General features: G+C 41.1%; 1 protein-coding gene across 6 annotated transcripts in view; it reads left to right on the plus strand.

Annotated features, from left to right (window-relative positions):
- CEP290 (centrosomal protein 290) overlaps window positions 1-18,096 on the plus strand; it is a 53,842-nt gene that overhangs the window by 34,752 nt on the left and 994 nt on the right. For 5 of the 6 annotated variants that reach the window (XM_066633146.1, XM_066633145.1, XM_066633147.1 and 2 more), the window contains 18 exons: window positions 165-272; window positions 993-1,192; window positions 2,353-2,566; window positions 4,677-4,814; window positions 6,044-6,265; window positions 6,755-6,871; window positions 7,336-7,481; window positions 8,955-9,110; window positions 10,143-10,266; window positions 13,155-13,289; window positions 13,898-13,984; window positions 14,418-14,582; window positions 14,891-15,013; window positions 15,155-15,327; window positions 15,684-15,822; window positions 16,402-16,475; window positions 16,579-16,670; window positions 18,018-18,076. In XM_066633146.1, the coding sequence (XP_066489243.1) occupies window positions 165-272; window positions 993-1,192; window positions 2,353-2,566; window positions 4,677-4,814; window positions 6,044-6,265; window positions 6,755-6,871; window positions 7,336-7,481; window positions 8,955-9,110; window positions 10,143-10,266; window positions 13,155-13,289; window positions 13,898-13,984; window positions 14,418-14,582; window positions 14,891-15,013; window positions 15,155-15,327; window positions 15,684-15,822; window positions 16,402-16,475; window positions 16,579-16,670; window positions 18,018-18,076 (2,472 nt within the window). Of the gene's footprint in view, window positions 1-164; window positions 273-992; window positions 1,193-2,352; window positions 2,567-4,676; window positions 4,815-6,043; window positions 6,266-6,754; window positions 6,872-7,335; window positions 7,482-8,954; window positions 9,111-10,142; window positions 10,267-13,154; window positions 13,290-13,897; window positions 13,985-14,417; window positions 14,583-14,890; window positions 15,014-15,154; window positions 15,328-15,683; window positions 15,823-16,401; window positions 16,476-16,578; window positions 16,671-18,017; window positions 18,077-18,096 lie in introns of those variants that run through there. The other variant, XM_066633149.1, reaches the window with a different exon arrangement.

Raw genomic sequence — 18,096 nt, forward strand, 5'->3', positions numbered from 1 at the left:
ATTTGAATACAATGAGTGAATGCAGAAACATGTGACATAACCAAAACTCTTTAATAAATCCTAGGACCTTCCGCAAATATTCACACTGCAGGTGATTGTCTCCTGCTATTAACTGTACTCCTGTAAGTTGTAGTAATAATAGATGTGAATTTTATGCTATTTAGGAACAAGAGGAAATTGCAAAGAAACATGAAGAAGACCTCAGAGTGCTCCATCAGAAGCTAGATTCACATGCTGACAATTCCTTTAATAAGTTCAAGCAAACTGCATTGGTATGTACAAGGTTTTTTTTTATGAGTACTCAGGAATAATGAGAAAAGGAGAGTTATACATTTTTATTATGAGTTTCACTAAGGGTTCATGTTCTGCACTGGTGGTTTTGACCCATGAAAGTTATTTAAGAGAACGATGGTCCAATCCTGTTGTCTAGTTATGCTTCTGGAATATGTTTTCTGGCGGCGTGACAAGCTTTCTGGTTGTCACAAATGCAACACATTAGAGTGCAGACTGGCTGCTGCCAGAGCAGCCGGACATTATGCTGTGAAGGACCAGTGACACCTGCCACCATAGGTGGCAAGCGGGGAGGGGGGCTGAGAGGGAGGTTAGGTGGGGGTCAGAGGAATATGGAGGTGAAGGGGCAAGGAGGGGGGCGAATCGGGCCCAGGGAGGGGATGGGTTCAGTGGCAGCGACACCTGCAAAATCCTAACCTGCTTCTCGGGCCCGATCCACCCTCATGGGGCCACACAGACTTGCGCCAGTGCTAATGACTGCTCCAAGATGACCCATGGAGCAGCAGGAGTTAACCCTCAAGGAAGGGAACAAATGTTACCTTAACATGGCTGAATTGTATGTAACGTGTTCGATACAATAACTTAAATTCACCTTTTCCTAGAAAGATATCAGGAAGGGATTTGATCTGAGATTTAAATGTAATATTAGATAAAGAAGCAATGCAAACTTCATTTTCTGCATAATCTGTTTTCTTCTACAGGAGTTGATGAAAAAGCCTTCTTTAGTAGTCCCAGCAAATAAACATTTAATTCGCCTGGCAGAGATGGAGCAGACTGTTGCAGAGCAAGATAGCTCTCTTGCTTCCCTTCTGAGTAAATTAAAGAAAACAACTTCTGACTTGCAGAAACAAAAGCAAATTACCTTAGAAAAAATCAAGGAGTTTGATAACATCAGGGCCGCGTAAGTCTAGACAAAAGTTACGGTTCATGCTGTAACTTATAGCCCATAAGACATTTTGCAGTGCATCTGTTTGTTTAATGTAATTTATCAGTTTCAGTTGTAGTTGGTGAAATAAATCAGTTTTGACTTGGTTCACCACAAAATGAGAGGATGCAACTGTATTTTCAGGTCTCTGTGTATTAGATTCTGCATGGGTCTGTCCCTCTGAAAATTGTACTTGAAATCCAACATATAAATATTTGGCAGAGCTCAGGGTAGTAGTGGTGGTGATGCTCAGTTACATGGATAAATTAACAGGTATGCTAAAGAGGAGAGGGCAACATACAACAGTACTCAGAAAATTGAATCTGTTCATTAGATGCTAGATCAGACTGCTCAATTTGTTTTTGTTTTTTTCTGCAAAGAGGCATAATTAAAAGTTAGTAATAAAAATTTTTTAAAAGGTTAGATAGAACTTGGAGGCAGTTTGAAGGGAAAGATTCCTGGAGTTGATACAGAACCAGCTAGTACAGCATTTCCCAAACTGGGGTGCAGCTTATGTGCAGTGGGTTGCCATGCAATTGTCCTAGTCATGACACATTACTGGGAGCCTCTGGAGGCCATTTTTGGGTTGCAGTGGGCCTGCGACCCACTCCATTGACTTCCATAGGCCTGAGAATACCCTAACGAAGAGACTGGAGTCTACTTCCGGTTAGCACCTGTGACTTCTGGTTTGCTTCCACAATGCATCTTGGAGCCCGTGGAGGCCAATGGAGTGAGTCATGGGCCTGACATAACCCTGAAGCAGCCTTCAGATGCTCCCAGCAATGCTTTGTGATGTGACCAGGACCATTGCATCATGACCCACCATGGAGGACAAGGTGTGTTGCAGTACTATAAAGTTTGGGAACTGTTGAGCTAGTGTGATGATTCCCCATTAAGTGTATATTTTATGTTGTTCTTTAACCCATTTGGTGAATTAAATCAGTACATTTTCTTGTGTAATTAGCTATGAAAAGTTTTCAATTTGCTTGTCACAAAATGTTTTGCTCCTCTAGATCAGTATTGGGAGCGTTTATAATTAGAATTGACAATAGTTAATTTCAACCCTGTTAGTCCATCTGGAGCTTGTTCAGTTAAACCAGTGTATGTCATTATTATTTATTGTTTTGCTATGCTAGGCTTGAGGAGAGGCATGTAGCGGAAGTGAAAAAACTGAAAGATGAAGTAGATGAATTAAGGAGTTTGTTGTCGCAGATGGAGAAGGAATTACTGAATGTAAAAACTGAGCTAGAGGCCCAAAAAGAAGCAAATAATAGAGCTCCGACTACTACAATGAAAAATCTGGTGGAACGGTTGAAGAATCAGCTGGCTTTAAAAGAGAAACAACAGAAAGTAAGTTATCTATCTTGGGGGGTGAGTAGTCACTGAAGTGTAAACTTACTATTTCACGAGCAACCAGGAATTATTTCTCTCTTTTAGAAATGGTATTGGACTTGGAAGTGTACAACTTTGCGAAGGTCAGGGCCTCAACATGTTTATGTGGGCACAAAATGGAAATATAGGACATAGCTAGGGCATGGCTACACATCTAGTTCACTCCTCCCCCTCTGTAACAAGAAATTGAACTTCATATTATTACATTCTACATTTCCTTTCCTCCATCCCCAGAATTGGATTGGGGGATGGAGGACACAGTTCTACTGTGCTGCTCCGCCAATGCTGTATTCAGAGACCCAGCTGCCGGTGGAGGTAAGTATGCCACTGAGAGGCACAGGGCCTGGGACAGAGTGATGGGAGGGCAATCCAGAGGCTGGGAAGGGTGCATCAGGGTGGGAGGGGGTGGAACAGGGTGGCAGATTGGATCTGGGAGAGGGCGGGATGAGTCGAGGCCTCCACCGCTGTATCCTAACCGCCTTCCAGGGCCAGAAAACCTTACACTGGGCTGCTGGGCCTTCCACCAACTAAATAGCTGGCAGAGATCTGAGTAGCCCCATAGAACTGGACAGGGCGTTACTTGGGGTAAGAGGTAAAACTACCCCGAGGAGACTTTCATCTGGCTCCCAACTAGCACTAGTTAAGGCTGGGCTGTAGGTCAAGTTGAACAGTATGCTACCTCTATGTATAAACCTTAGTTTAGCTAAATGCACTGGTGGATCTTGATTAGTTTGTATCTTAGACAGATGTCTTTGTCTTTAACTCCTATAGGTAGGGATGTATTTTCCAGTGTCCAACATAGAATGTGAAATAATGAGAATTTCTACTCAAATTACGATGTAAAACAATATTAAGATCAAAACATGAAGAACCACTCATTTCACAAAATAGCACCACTTTTGCTTGCTTTTGAGGAATCCACAAGGAGTTGTCACTAAGGCAGTGAGCCTCTGAAGCGTTTCTGATGGTGGAGCAGCTGAGTAAAAGTATCTGCTAGAGCAGGGGTCTCCAAACCCCAGCCTGGGGGCCAGATGCAGCCCGCGGCAAGCCTTTATCCGGCCCACGGCCAGCCTCTTGTCCCCTGAAAGCCTCTGGCCCACTTGGCCGAACATGACTGGAACTGTACTCTGGTTGAGTCTGGAGGGTTGCGTCTGGTCTGAAGGGCCAGAGAGGTTGAATGAATGAGCCCATTCATTCATTTATTCACTCATCTAAGTTCCATCTCTGATTTATTTATATACATTTTATATTTAAATTTTTTTCCGGCCCTCAGCACTGTGCCAGATATTTGATGTGGCCATCTGGCCAAAAAGTTGGAGACCCCTGTGCTTATGTGTGGCAGCTGGGTGGGAGGGAAGAGATGTGAGTGGGTGGGATGCCCAGGTAGATTACCAGCCTGTACAGTAATCTGGAAGTGAGGCGATTGAATTCTAAACTGTGATCTGTAATTAGGTGAGTGCACTTGGATCTGGATCTCCCTTCTGCACCAAGCCACTCTCCATAAATGCCTTTTGGGGGGGCTTGTCTGTGTGATGCGGCACTTTTTGAGAAGCTTGAAAAGCCAAGCAAGGCTCAGTGAAGCCTTTATTTTATTTTTTCTGTATTGACCTAATCACTTTCTGTGGCTCTTTTGCACATTTTATGCCATTCTGGCATACAACGCAGGGGATATTGTGATTAAAAAAAAATTCTGCTCGTCTGTGTGGTGCTGCACTTTTGAGAAGCTTGGAAAACAAATGAATATGTATGTATATATTTTTGGTAGTGGTCTAAAATGATAAAGAGTTCAGTTAAAATGCTTATTGTACTTTATTGCTCTGTTTGTATAATTTTGACTAAGAATTGGGATAAACACACAACACCACAATTTGCAATTTTAATCAAGAAATTTTTTGGGGAAAAAAAACACCCCTACTTACAGGAAAATTCCAAAAATGACTTGCTTGTTACTATTGTCTGCAAAACTTAGCAGCAAATGGCTATTTAATTTTGACAAAGATGTTATAAGTATTTTTTTTTAATTTTTAGCAAGCTCTGTCTGTGTATTAATATTTGTAAATGTCTGCAGGCTTTGAGTAAGGCACTCCTGGAGCTTCGAGCGGAGATGACAGCTGCTGCAGAACAGCAGATCATTTCTATAGCGTCACAGAAGGAGGCCCACATGAATGTTCAGCAGATTGTTGACAAGCACACAAAGGAACTGAGGGTGAGGAGGAAATGGCATGCTTCTATCTTTTTGGTACATGTGTGAAAGCTGAACGTATTTGGGAATATGCTAGGCTATAGGCTATATATAGGCTGTATTAGGTTATATACTTCATTGTAGTGTGGTGTCTTCCGGTCTTCATATGGTGCTTTGATTCTTAAAGCTCCAACATCCAATTTCTCTGCTACTCCTACTAAGCAACTTCTGTTCATTTCAGTGGGGCACACGTGAGGTGCCTGTACAAATCTTAGTGACCTGAAAGGAGACAGGGCAGCAAGTGTTAGTGTACATTGCCAAATTTGGCCCCTTCCTAAAAGCCATAACTGTGGCTCACCTTGGAAAGGAGGTTCCAGAGCAGTGGGGCCACGGCTAAAAAGGATCCATGTGTTACACCCAACTGTCTGGGTCCCATGTGTTGGGCAGAGTTCCAGCTGGGCACCCAGAACTTCAGATCACAACAGGGTCTTAAAGAGGCTGGCGCTAAAGCCTTCAAAGTTGGTGCTGGTGGCCTCAGGACCACCCCCTAGGCAGCATCAGTTATGGCTAGGAAAGGAGTTCAAGCACCTGCATCCTCCACCCTAGCCGCTGGCTCCCCTTGTGGGTCTCTGGGGGCTTAGATCTCCTTGTGGTCCAGTCTCTTCAATTCTACTGACCCTCCTCATTGACCTACCTGTGTTATTTATGTAGGGCGGGTTCCCCGGCTTTGCCTGCCCCTTCTTACTCACTGTTGGCTTTAAGCTGGGCTCCTGGGCTGCCCTTGCCCCCTTTGCTGAGCCCCTGCCCCGTCCTTGCTGTCCAGTTTGCACCCTCCTCCCCCCAGCAGCCCCTTCCAGATGTCACCAGCTCATCTGGGGCCCTGCCAGCTCAGCCTGTGGCTGGGGCAAGTGCCACAGTGCCAGGTTGGGACTTCTGGCCAGGACCAGAGCTTGCCCCAGAATGTCATGTGGCACAAACACCTCCTCCCTCCAGGCCATGGAGCAGGACGGTGATGGTGTTTGGCATGCTTTCAGCAGCCACCACAGGGCCAGTACTCAGTGGAGCTGCTGGGGACAGGGTCCACAGCTCACCAACCACACCATATAGACAAGACCCGGGCCCAACCAATAGTTTCTCTGTCAATGGCAGATGAGAGCGCTGGGCCTCTGATGCTTTCTCCAGTGTTGCCATGTATTATTTACTTTGTTAACATTCCTGAATTAAACACAGTTTTGTTTTAAAATTTTTCATAGACTCAGATAGAAGATTTAAATGACCAGCTTTCAAAGTTTAAAGATGTTCTTAAAATAAGTAAAAATAAAGAGAATTCATTATTGGATGAAATTGATGGTTTAAATGAAGAACTTCAGAAAAAAGTGAAAGCCCTTACTAAAATTCTGAGGGAAAAGGAGGAGCTGGAGAAAGAAAATGAAGAACTGAAAAAGCAGATCAAAAGACTAACCAGTGCCATTCAGGTAAATAGCTTGTTTTGGGAGTTTCCTTGGGGTTTTGTTTGCGCTATAGTAAATCTGTCAGTGCTGATGAATGATCAGTATTGTGCAAATCTGACAATTGTGATTATACATAGGAAGACATTTGCATAGGAAGGCTGGTTAATCACATTTTAATGTGGCTGTTTGATCAAATATTGTTAATTTACCTGAAGCACCAGACTTCGAGTTATTTGAGGATGTGTACCCTTTTCCTGAATATTCATTACATACTACGTCAAACTCAATTATGACTTTTTCGCTAACTGATTTTTTAGCGCATGTGTGATTACATGCATAATACAGCAAACATTACAGCTATGCATTCTCCATTCATTTCAGTAGGATATGCAGAAGCACCTATTTGTATAGTGGTGATGTTCGTTGGATGCTGCCAGTGTCTGTACTGGATCACTGTGTCAGCCATAATTGGTACAAATCCTGATAATCTTCTATTCATTTTGCATTTCTCAGGGCAAAGCTGATGAGCAAACTCTGGTAGCTGATCTTCAGAAAACGATTAAAAAACTGGAAACTGAGCTGGGAAAGAAGAGTGAAGAGTCAGAAAAGAGAACTATATGGGAAGAGAAGGTGCGTCGGGCACAACTTCCAACTGAAATGGGCTTAACCAAGATCTCTCATCTCTTTATCTTTATAGCCATCTTGTGTTCCCCCTTGCTTTTAGAATTTTTTGGGGGTGGATGATACAACTGTACAAATCAATGGTCAAATTGGATAACTGGCAGTATTGTGTGACGCCAGGAGACACCCTCAAATAACAGGGAGATTCACGATAACGTTTTGATTAACTTAGCAGGGTCTTCTGGAAAAGTATATTTGAAAGACCCCTGTTTGTTGTGCATTTGCTCTGTTTTCTATCAATAGATTATGCGACAAGCCCCGCAAAGAAGCAACTCAAATGCCAAAACCAAGTGCACAACAGGTCATACACTGAAAAATAACAGCAAAGCACGCTTGATTCAAGAGTGACACATTTCTTCTCACTTATTAATTGGAGCTCACAGCTAGACATTTTGCTTTTCTGTGTTTTACAGAACTCTAAAGAGGAGCTAATTAGATGGGATGAAAGTAAAAAATGGCAGATTAAGACAGAAGGGATAAAGAACAAACTAAAGGAAAAAGAAAAGGAAGTGGAGTTCTTAACCAAGCAACTAAACACAGTAAAAGAACTTTTGTCCAAGTAAGTTGATTTTAATAAGCAAAACTCACAGCTACTTTGGATATCAGATTTTTTTTTTTAGGAGCTTACTGAAACAGCACCAGTGGAAAAGAAAGTCGGAGCAAGAATATCTTTATAACCATTATTGGTGATTCATTATTGTGGGAGCAAAAAAAATCAAAGAAGCCTTTGATTTGGTGAGAATTAACTGAAAGACGAAACTTTTCTACAAGGCGAGGCCAAAAAGTTATTACCTTCACCATGTTGTAGGTGTGCTAGAGATCTGTAATTTTACGCGATTATCGGTGGAGACTTTTTAAAATATGCATACAGATTTTATGATTACAAATCCTGTTAAACCCACAAGGGTAGGAGAAGGTGTCATGCTGAACAAAACGGTGCACCAAGCCATGGTAGGGTTCCTCCATCTTCAAGGGAAATCCAATGACCCAAGAAAAGGCCATCCATTGACCACCACAGAACCAAGTGTGGTGGCAAAAGTTGAGCAGCCAGTGCTTGGAGATGGATGTGTGACTGTTAATTTCTTAGCTAGGGAGGTGAACATTAGTAGGGGGTCAGTCTACAACATATTGCATGATATCTTACAAATGAGCGAGGGGGCTGTATGGTGGGTTCCCAGGTTGCTGATGCCTTTCAAAAAACAGCAACATGTGGAATGCGCACAAAGCATTTTGAACCTGTACCACAAGAATTAGGAGAACTTTTTAAACTAATTAGTGGCCATGGATGAATGCTGGGTATACCTATATGACCCTGAAACCAAACAAGTGAGCAAAACGTGGAAACATGTTCTCTCACCCACTCCCAAAATGGCTAAGGTGCAATGGTCAACCAGCAAGGTCATGTCATCTGTGTTTTGGGACAACAAAAATGTAATATTGATGGATTACTTACAAAAAGTGTCAACAATAACAGGGACGTACTACAGGAACTTGATACAAAAGTTATGGGATGTTGTCAAGGAAAAAAGATGTGGTTTGCTGTCAAAAGGTGTTTGCTGCTAGCTGATAATGCATTTGCACACCAAGTTGCAGAAGCAGTCACTTTTGTGTGCAATTGTGGCTATGAACGCCTGCCCCATCCCCCATATTCTACTGACCTGGCACCTTCAGACTTCTTCCTGTTTCCAAACATGAAGAAACATTTACAGGGAAGAAGTTTCCACAATGATGAGGAGGTCATTACTGCTATGGAGAGCTGGTTTGCCTCCACATCTTCTGACTTCTATGAAGATGGTATTAAAGGATTGTTCCTCAGGTTTGAGAAGTATGTGGTCCTAGGAGATGGATATGTAAGAGAAGGAAGAGTCACTGGGCCAGATTTCGGATCCCTAGCACATTTGGATCATGGTGAGGGCAAGAACTATTTGGCCTCCCCTTGTACAGTTAAGCAGGCAAATGTATTTTTCAATAGCATTTATCACACAGACACAAATGTACTGCAATATTAATGAAAACCAATTAAATATTGCAGGGCTGATAGAGAGAAAATTGCTTTGCAGAAGAAACTCAAGAACAGTGGTGTTACTGTTGATCATGTTGTGGGAGTACGAGCCTCCGAATCTGAGAGAGAGCTGGAAGAGCTACGAAAACGAAATATGGATTTGGAGAATGAGGTTATTCACTTAAAGTAAGAGTGTTTATAAAAGGATGTACTGAAACAACAGTCAAATGAGTCAAATATTTATTAAACTGTTTCAAGGGAAAAGCTTTTCTTTAGAAATGGAACAGTTTGTCCTTCTGGGAAAGAATACTAGCCAAGTACAAAAACATTACTTTCAACTGTAATTTTGATACAGGTAGAGCTGTTTGTTTCTGGTGAGTAAGTTAGGATTATAGCCTACTGAACACAGTGGGCTTGCCTCTGAGTAAACAACACTGTTTTCAGACACCTGTAGATAGATGGTAATGACACATTTGGAGTGGTTCCCAAACTGTGGGTCATGAAACTGACAATTAGACTAGACTTAGACATTAGATTAAACTATGTGCATCAAGATTAAACAATCTGCTACTTGGGGGGAGCGCTATGGCCAAACAATCTTTATAGCTATTGAGGCTTGAGTGGTTGGTAAAGCTTTTTTTTTTTTTTTTTAAGATGGGTCCCAATGCTAAAAAGTTTCAGAATCACTGATCTGAGAATCTGTGTTTTTTTGTGTGTTTTTTTTTTTAAAAGGAGTGATATTACTTTGGGAATATAACAGAATGAAAAAGTTTTGCAACTTGTTATGCTGGAGTAAATCATTCAAAGATTTTAAGGCTGCAATACCAAACGCACATCTGGGAGTAGGCCCCATTAAATGCATTTGAATTTACCTCTGAGTAGAAATAGGATTGGGCTGTTAGTTATACCAAATTTTGTATGCCAGATGACACAATAATGAATATCGATACAAGCTTTTTCTTAATGTAAAAACTAAGGCTAGTTTATGTGACCATTTGGGGAGGCATTTTTTTTTCCATATAATTTCTCTAAAACTTGTGTGGAACAATTGTGTGAAGAAAAGTATTTATGAGCTATATCACTGCATGTAAATGTAGCACAAATGTAACTCTTAATGTTGTTATACTACATGGTGTTTTGTCTGCCCCAATCCCAGATAATTGGAAAACGTGAAACTTATATTGTTATTTACCATGAAATTTTATATTATCTCTGCAGGACACAATATGCTCTTCCTCGAGATTCTGTTGTAGAAGATTTACATTTAAAGAACAGATACCTGCAAGAAAAACTTCGTGCATTTGAAAAACAGCTTTCCAGAGAGGCTTTTTCAAGACCTCCAGTAGGTTAAACTTTTTTCCTTGAGTTGTACACGTAGAGGAATACATGAATGTATAATCTTTGGCCTTTATTGTATAAACTGTTTTGTTTCATACTTGTTGCTCATGCCCAGCTGGATGAGAATCTTGGAAGAGAATTATTGCTTGAACAACATTAGGATTGGTTAGACAGAGATGTATTTTTTAGTTTCATCTTGAATAAAGAGAGAATAAGGCCTCAACATGATAAAAGGAAAACCTATATCTAGAGCTCAGTGGCAGTGAAAAATCTGCATTCATTGTCGGGAAAGTACTGAAAATAAAACAGGTGGCATTATATCTTTGTATGAAATCTATCATACTTGCACATTTGAAATACTCTTACAGTTTTGTCTGTGCCATCTTAAATAATTGATCGTTGAGCTGGAAAATATTCAGAAAGGGACAGCCAAAATGAACGGGTGAGACCACCCTGGGAAATTTTAGGGTGGAAGGAACATTTGTCTCTGCCTGATAAATGCAAAATGCTCTGAATGGGGAGCTGGTACTCATGTCCTAAGACAGGGTGTTCTTCAGCATGCTTTCATTCTCCTATGGGAGAGTGACTGAAGGAATATGACTTGGCCTCGATAACTAAAAATGATTGAATGAATTAATGGGAGATACACCTGCCCATAACTGTTAGTCACAATACGCTTATTCCATTACAAAGTATCTTGTTATTTACACTATGGTAGCTAAACAGAACCCCAAAATTAGAGCCCTGTACTTCAAAGTTCCAGATGTAGGGACAAACAGGGAAATGCTTTTCAGTTTACTAGTAGCATCTGACTGGCTAATTTTGAACTACGAACATAGAACACATGAAGTTGCTTGTAACCTTGCAAGTCAAACTATTGGTTCATGTAGTTCAGTGTTGTCTACAGTGAGAGGCAGTGGCTTTCTAAGGTTTTGGGCACGGGCCTTTCTCAGTCTTTCCTACAGATGCTAAGAATTTAACTTTGGGCTTTCTGCATGCAAAGCGTACTTTACCATTTAACTACAGTCCATGGACCAAAGTGCTGTCTGTTGTAAGAACAGGCAAAATAATTGTTAATTTGAACATGGCATCTTCTAGACCAGTTGGTGTTCGTGATGCACCTTTATTCATCATTTGCTGGGGACATTAACTTTCCTTTTGTAGTCAGAGCTTAAGTGCAAGTGAAGTATGATTGTTTGTAAAGGTTTTTCTTTTCCTACAACTCTCCCTTCTGTTCTTTCTCTTCCATTCTACTACATTGCCTCTTCCTCTTGTGTCAGAGTTCTCCAGGTGGTACAACTACATTAGCTAACACACCCTTTGTTGCAACCAAATTCATTAAACGTAAGCTTTTGAAATGCCCACCTAAGAAAGCTCTTTTGAGTAAGATCAAGTCAGACCATCCAACTTCTCTTATAATGGCTAATGCAAATCACAGTGAAGCTGTTGATGGGGCACCCATAACGGATGAATCCCCTCAGGCTGCTGAAGGTGTTGCTTCCAGTGTAACCCCAGAAGAGCAAGTTGAAAATGGGGAAAAGCCGAAGGATTTGGAGACAGGACAAGAAGGTGAAAAGAGCAGCTCTTTGAAGACCCATCTCACTGGAGAGGATGCTGAACAGGAAAATGCATCGGCTGAAGAGAAAGAAATTGAGCAAGAACATGAAATAACTAAAGAAACAGAAGAAGAAGCACAAGAAAGACACAAACATTTGGATGTTGGTGGTGGTGAAGATGATGGTGATGATAAAGGAAGCAGATCTGAACCCCAGCCTGGCAGAGCGAGCGGCTCTCAGTCTGACTCAGAGGTAGCTGCTAAGCTCAATGATGCTCATGTGGAAATTGAAAATAATGAGGTGGTGGAAGAAGATGCAGCTGGGAGTCATCAGAGTGATCGAGAGAGGACTGACTTGGCTACAAAGTTTTGTGCAGTTCCTCAGGTTTGCCATTTCAGCAGTCCCATTGCCTGCATTATCCCTTCTTTGTTCCTCTGTGTTGGTGATCCTGATTGAAGCATATTGTGTGGTACATCCAGTGCCCTGTGCAGCTGCTTTGTTACCTATCAATTCCTAATACAGCTTATCAACCTACAAAAACCCATTTCACCTTTTATAGTAACTGGTCAAATCATAGGTTTCTTCCTCCAGCATGTGACTATTTAGAATCCAATAATTGCCTAGCCAGTACAACTCATTGTTCAAGAGATATTGGATTGCTATGCTCTGTATTATTAAACTTCTAGTTGAATGCAGTAGAACTGTGCTAGTGAAAGTTTCCAAATGAGTATTGCTCCTTTAAGAGATTTATTTTAATTGAGTACATTTATTGGCAATCAAACACTAATGTTATATTTTCACAAGACTGAAAGAAGTTCAGGTATTTTACTTGCTGTCTCTTGAAATAGCAGTTGCTGAGCAATAGTAGTAAGGGTATACAGGGATGATGTAAGTGCAGTGGCTATGAGACTAGACTGCCAATTAGAACATCCCTGGTTTGACTATGAAATTGCTATGATTGCTATACCATCTGCTATGAAATTGCTAGATGGTCTATCTTCTGAGGATGTTGTAAAGGCAATTCCAAGATAATACAGGAAATGCTTTTCACACTTTTGTATAAAAAACACTATACACATGCCAAGTATAATTATTAAGCATTAAAGGCTTTTGCAGTGTGAATATCTTGTATACAACCTATTTTAGAGCAGTGGTAGTCCCTGTACTCCCTCGTATCTTGGGCCAGAAGTCACACAATGAAGGCTACTGGTTTAAGCTTAGTTTAAAGTGTAATATATGTCAAGATGGCCCTGAGTGTTGCTGTATGTGTAACGATAATATGAGTTTTCAACCTTCTGACATAGTGATTTATTATGCTTCTTTTTGGCTTCCTCAGACTTCAGGATTGGGATCAGATGAGCAAAATCAAAAAGAACAAGAACTTCAAAAGGAAATCTTACTAGTGTCCTCTGAAAATATGGAACTCCGATTCCAGCTAGAACAGGCCAATAAAGACTTGCCAAGATTAAAGGTAACTCTTTTGCACTGAATGTATCTGACAGGTTCAACTATGTGCTTTAGAGTTATTGTTTTAAAGTTGGTACTTAACACCTTCTGTGGTGTATTAATAACTCTTTGATCATGAAGCATTATGTTTCATATTGCATTTGTCACACAAGTGGAAAGAAAACAAAAATACTTACATGCAAGAATTATTATTCCAAATTCCCATGTAAAATTGATACTTTACACTTAGGCCTAATCCTATCAAAAACTAGCACCGGCGGAACATGTGTTCCACCAGCGCAGGCTGCCACAAGACAGCCATAAAGATCTTTGTGGCAGCACAAGCTGCCACCATGCCGGCAGGAAAGCTGGAAGCTTCCCCCACATGCCAGTGGACATCGGGAAACCTGCCAGAGCAGGTAAGCCATGGTAATGGGGGTGGAATGGGGCAGGGGTGGGTGCAACTAAGAGGAGTTGGGGCAATGGATGGACATTTGGTCCTTTGCGACAGTCACTAACATTTTCCATCTGTGTGTACATATGGGTTATTTTCATTTTCATATATTTTGCTGTAAAATGTGTTATTTTAGAAGGCACTTCAGACCTGAATAAGAATATCAGTTCTCTCTTTAGGATCAAGTTGCTGACTTAAAAGAAATGTGTGAGCTGCTGAAGCGAGAGAAGGCAGAAGCTCAGCGGAAGTTAGGTAATATCAGAGGGGTGAGTATTGTGCTTTAAGAACAAGAGTAAGCCTAATCATTTTGTTTAACAAATATTCAGCAAGTTATATTGCTGTTCACCATCAAACAAAAAAGCAGGAACCCTTTTCATTTTGAAACATTGCAGAAAGTGTCATTAATCTGGCCTTGCTTGTCTGATCATAATGGCAATCATTTCTGGAGTTCAAGGAGACTTAATTGTGACAATCATCAGTGTATAGCAACTTTAGACTCCTGGGAAATGAGAACAGCTGCTGGAGGGAGAACACTGGAATCTACCTGAGCAATTACAAAATATTTATCCTATTGGGGCGTGATGGGTTTTGTGTGTGTGTGTGTGTGTTTGGATATTAATTTTGTACAAATGAGAAGTTGTCCAAATGGAAGGTAATGTGAAAGTTAGAAATATTCCTTTTTTTGTCTTTGTTTTATAGTCTGGAAGAAGTGGAAAAACAATTCCAGAATTAGAAAAAACCATTGGTTTAATGAAAAGAGTTGTAGAGAGAGTTCAGAGAGAAAATGAAGAACTAAAAAAAGCACCTGGAGTTGTCTCCAATGAAAAAATGACCAGCCTTGAACAGGAAAATGAGTTTTTAAAGGTAACACATTCCAATTTAAAAGCAAGTTTGTTAATATGAAAACTAAATTTCCAAAGGTTGCATGCTGTTTCAGATAATGGGAATGTACTTATGGAAACTGCTTCAGAGCATAGAATTCAGTGCAAAAATAAATTTATATCTTTAAAAAATGTGACCGTGTACTGCAGAGAGTGCAATACATCTCCATGTGAAGCACAGTGAGCTTTGCTGTATACTTAAATGGGCATAGTACTTTTCAGATTTGATCAATATCAACTGTCTGAGAGATAACAAATATTCCTTTTTGGATTTGATTTGTGAAATATTAGGCTGAAATGGAAAAACTGAGACTTGACCTTGGAGGTGAATTGAGTACGCGTTATGAATTGAAGACAAAAGGCACAGAAAAAATCATGGCTGAAAATGAGAGAATACGGAAAGAGCTGAAAAAGGTACATCTACAGAAACGCACAGATATTTATGAAGTTTTTTTTTTCTTCCTACAACAGAAAACTTCTTTTGGCTTGGAGCCCATGTGGCTTTCTAAAAATGGCTTGTTAGAAAGTATGCAACACTATTTTTTAATTTAATAGGAAACAGAGAATAGTGAGAAGCTGCGAATTGCAAAGAATAACCTTGAGATAATTAATGAGAAATTGACAAGAGAACTGGAGGAGACAGTAAAGAAGTTAAGCTTGGCTGAAAGCCGAAACCCACAACTTGAGGGAGCTGACAGCAAGAGTTGGAAATCCATAGTTATAACAAGGTAGGACCTAAAGAGCAAGGCGGAGTGCTACACTAAAGGAAACGTCCCTTATTTCCTATAGAATGAATTGTGTTTTGTTACAGTATCATATATGCTTTACACTCTGAATGTGAACTCAGCATTTTGTTGTACAATATTTGTTAGCACAGTAATTTTCAGTGTTCTTCTCACTGCACACTGGCCTCTATGGTCTTCACATATGGTCTATGTGATGTCACTTCCAGCATCTGGGAGGCTCTTTCGGGTTCTGTGGCTCTGTTTCTAGGGCAACCATCTTAGTAACAAATTGGATGTACCTCTTCCTCTGTGGGCTCCCTTAAGGATCTGAATGAATCTGAATTTCCTCCCCTTTTCAGGATGTATGAAAATAAGATGAAAGAAATGGAAGCTGACATTGCCAAAAAAGATCAAGCCTTAAGTGACCTTAGAAAGCTACTACGGAAAATCACCGAAGGTGGAGAAAAAAAAGAATATACTGAAGACCTAAAAGAACAAGTGAGTAGAACTAAGCATGTGTGTAATTTGCCAACTATTGATTTATATTTTATTGGCAGACTTTCATTGCCTTCTTTTTAGTGCCCCCCCCCCATGTGTCCAGTGGGCAATCTGCACCTAATGGTCAGGTCAGTCTTCTGACTCTACCAGGGGAGAGCTTCCCATCTTCTCTGTGTACCTATCATTTGGGCAGGGTACAGGAGTTTTGCTGAACTTCTTAGAACAACTTTTATTTCTATTCCTTACCATTTTTCCATTTCCCTAGTAAGCAGCTGTGTTCAAAAAACACAAAAAAGGATTGACAGAAGAAGCTTTGAAGATGTCCTCCCATAATACAAATGCAACAAACGGAGGAGCTTATTTTATTTTTCTTAGCTTCCTCCTGTCTACCCTGCCACAAGGGCTGGAATATGGGGCCTATTGCCCCACAGATCACACAGGCCCTCCCTTGATCTGAATGCAGGGATCTTAGTCTGTCATGAAAATGCTGATTCACCCATGTCATTCCTTCTCTGTCATATATAACCTTAAAAGTTAAAATGCAAGGTGTTCTCACTTTTTTTCTTCCTTCATATAAAGATAGAGCGTCTAAAACATTTTCCAGAGGGTGCCAAAGCAGAACAAGGGATTGTCAGAGAGCTTCAACTTCTCAGGTAAGGAACAGAAAAGTGTATGGCTCCACTGCAGAACTGATCTGGAGAAATAAACAAGTGTTACCTAAAATTATGTCTCCTTTTTTCAAACATTTCCCCATAGATTAACCAATGATCGTTTGGAAAAGGAAAAAGCAGAACTAGTTCACCAAGTGGAAGTTTACCGAACGCAGTCTGAAGTTAAGAAAGCAGCTGGTCAGTGTTTTGTGGGCTGATCATACTGTCCAAACAAACTAAACTGAAATGTTCTGTTTCAGCCATGTGAATTTGAAGGAAAATGAAAAATATGTTGAAATAGGAAAGATCTGGAGCTTATTCATAGATTACATGCTTTGCATACAGAGCAGGTTCCAGATTTTATTCCTAGTTCCCAGTCCTAGCTAGGGTAAAATTCTCATCTGAATCATGGAGAACCACTGCCAGTCAGAGTATACAATACCAAGCTAGATGGACCCGTGATCCCCAGGGATTTCCCAGGCCTCCCAATGCCTTATAATGCATTAAAAACATCACTTCTGGTTTCTCCATGAAACTGGAGTTCAGTTTAAGCTCAGTCTGAGCCTGGCAGAGACTGTGGATGGATGTCTACGGCCTCTGCTGAGCTCAGAGGACTCTGGAGTGATTACAAAATGTGTACAATATGTTAGAGAGCCTAATATATTAAAACATTCTGGAATTCATGCATAATCCTATGTAAATAAACTGTATTTTATTGTGGAACTTAGTTTAGCATACAGAGCCGCTTAAAGCAGGTACTTATGTAACGTTTCCACCCTTTTAACCATGGTTTTAGCAACCAGGAAAGGGAAGTGGAATTTGTATGTCCCCCCCCCTCTTAAAAGTGTATTTTCTCTCTTTATCCCTCTTTACGCTGATACCAATATTTAGCCAATTAGCCATGATCAATGCTAGCCAGAGTTTGCTTGTGCTGGAACAGGCGGGCCAGGAGGCCTGTGCTGTATCCAGTGCAAGATTGGGGTCAGAAATGGCTCAAGGGAAGGGGAAACTTTCCCTTACCCCTGGGTAAGCCACCACAGCCCCAATGGGTCTCCTTGAACTTGCGCCTCTTCAGGAGGTGGCACAAGCCAAAGGAGAATGGAGCGTCACTTCACGTTGCTCGGGAAACAGGGTTGGGATCCTGCATAACAGCCCGGCCTCCTGCTCCCCAACTGCCTGCCCCTGGAATGCCCTCCCGCAGCCCTGGAACAACTCCCTCATGCCTCCTCCCCGCCCTCCCCAGACCCGTGTCGGCCAACACAACGCTCCTTCCTCAAGTGCCTGTGCCAGCCCAGCCCAACTCTGGAGAAGGCGCAAACTTGCTTTACGGCACTTTTGAAACCCTCCTGGGCCAGCACAAGGGACTTGCAGTTAGGATTGCACCCTTAAGCAGCTTCAGAACCTGATCCAGGATAAAACCATGGTTTCCTGTATTAAATTTACGTAATTTCTATTGCAATGTAAGATCCTAGGGTGTCCTAGCTTCTGATTTTTCTACCTATTATGACTTCTTGTGCCAAAGACCCCTTCTCTTTTAATATTTAGATGTAACAGATCTTAAGACACAGCTGCAAACCTCAGACCTGGAACAGCAGCGGCTCCAGGTTGGTACTGTGAATACATT

The sequence above is a fragment of the Tiliqua scincoides genome, chromosome 7 (genome assembly GCF_035046505.1).
Source record: "Tiliqua scincoides isolate rTilSci1 chromosome 7, rTilSci1.hap2, whole genome shotgun sequence".
In the NCBI taxonomy this organism is placed as follows: domain Eukaryota; kingdom Metazoa; phylum Chordata; class Lepidosauria; order Squamata; family Scincidae; genus Tiliqua; species Tiliqua scincoides.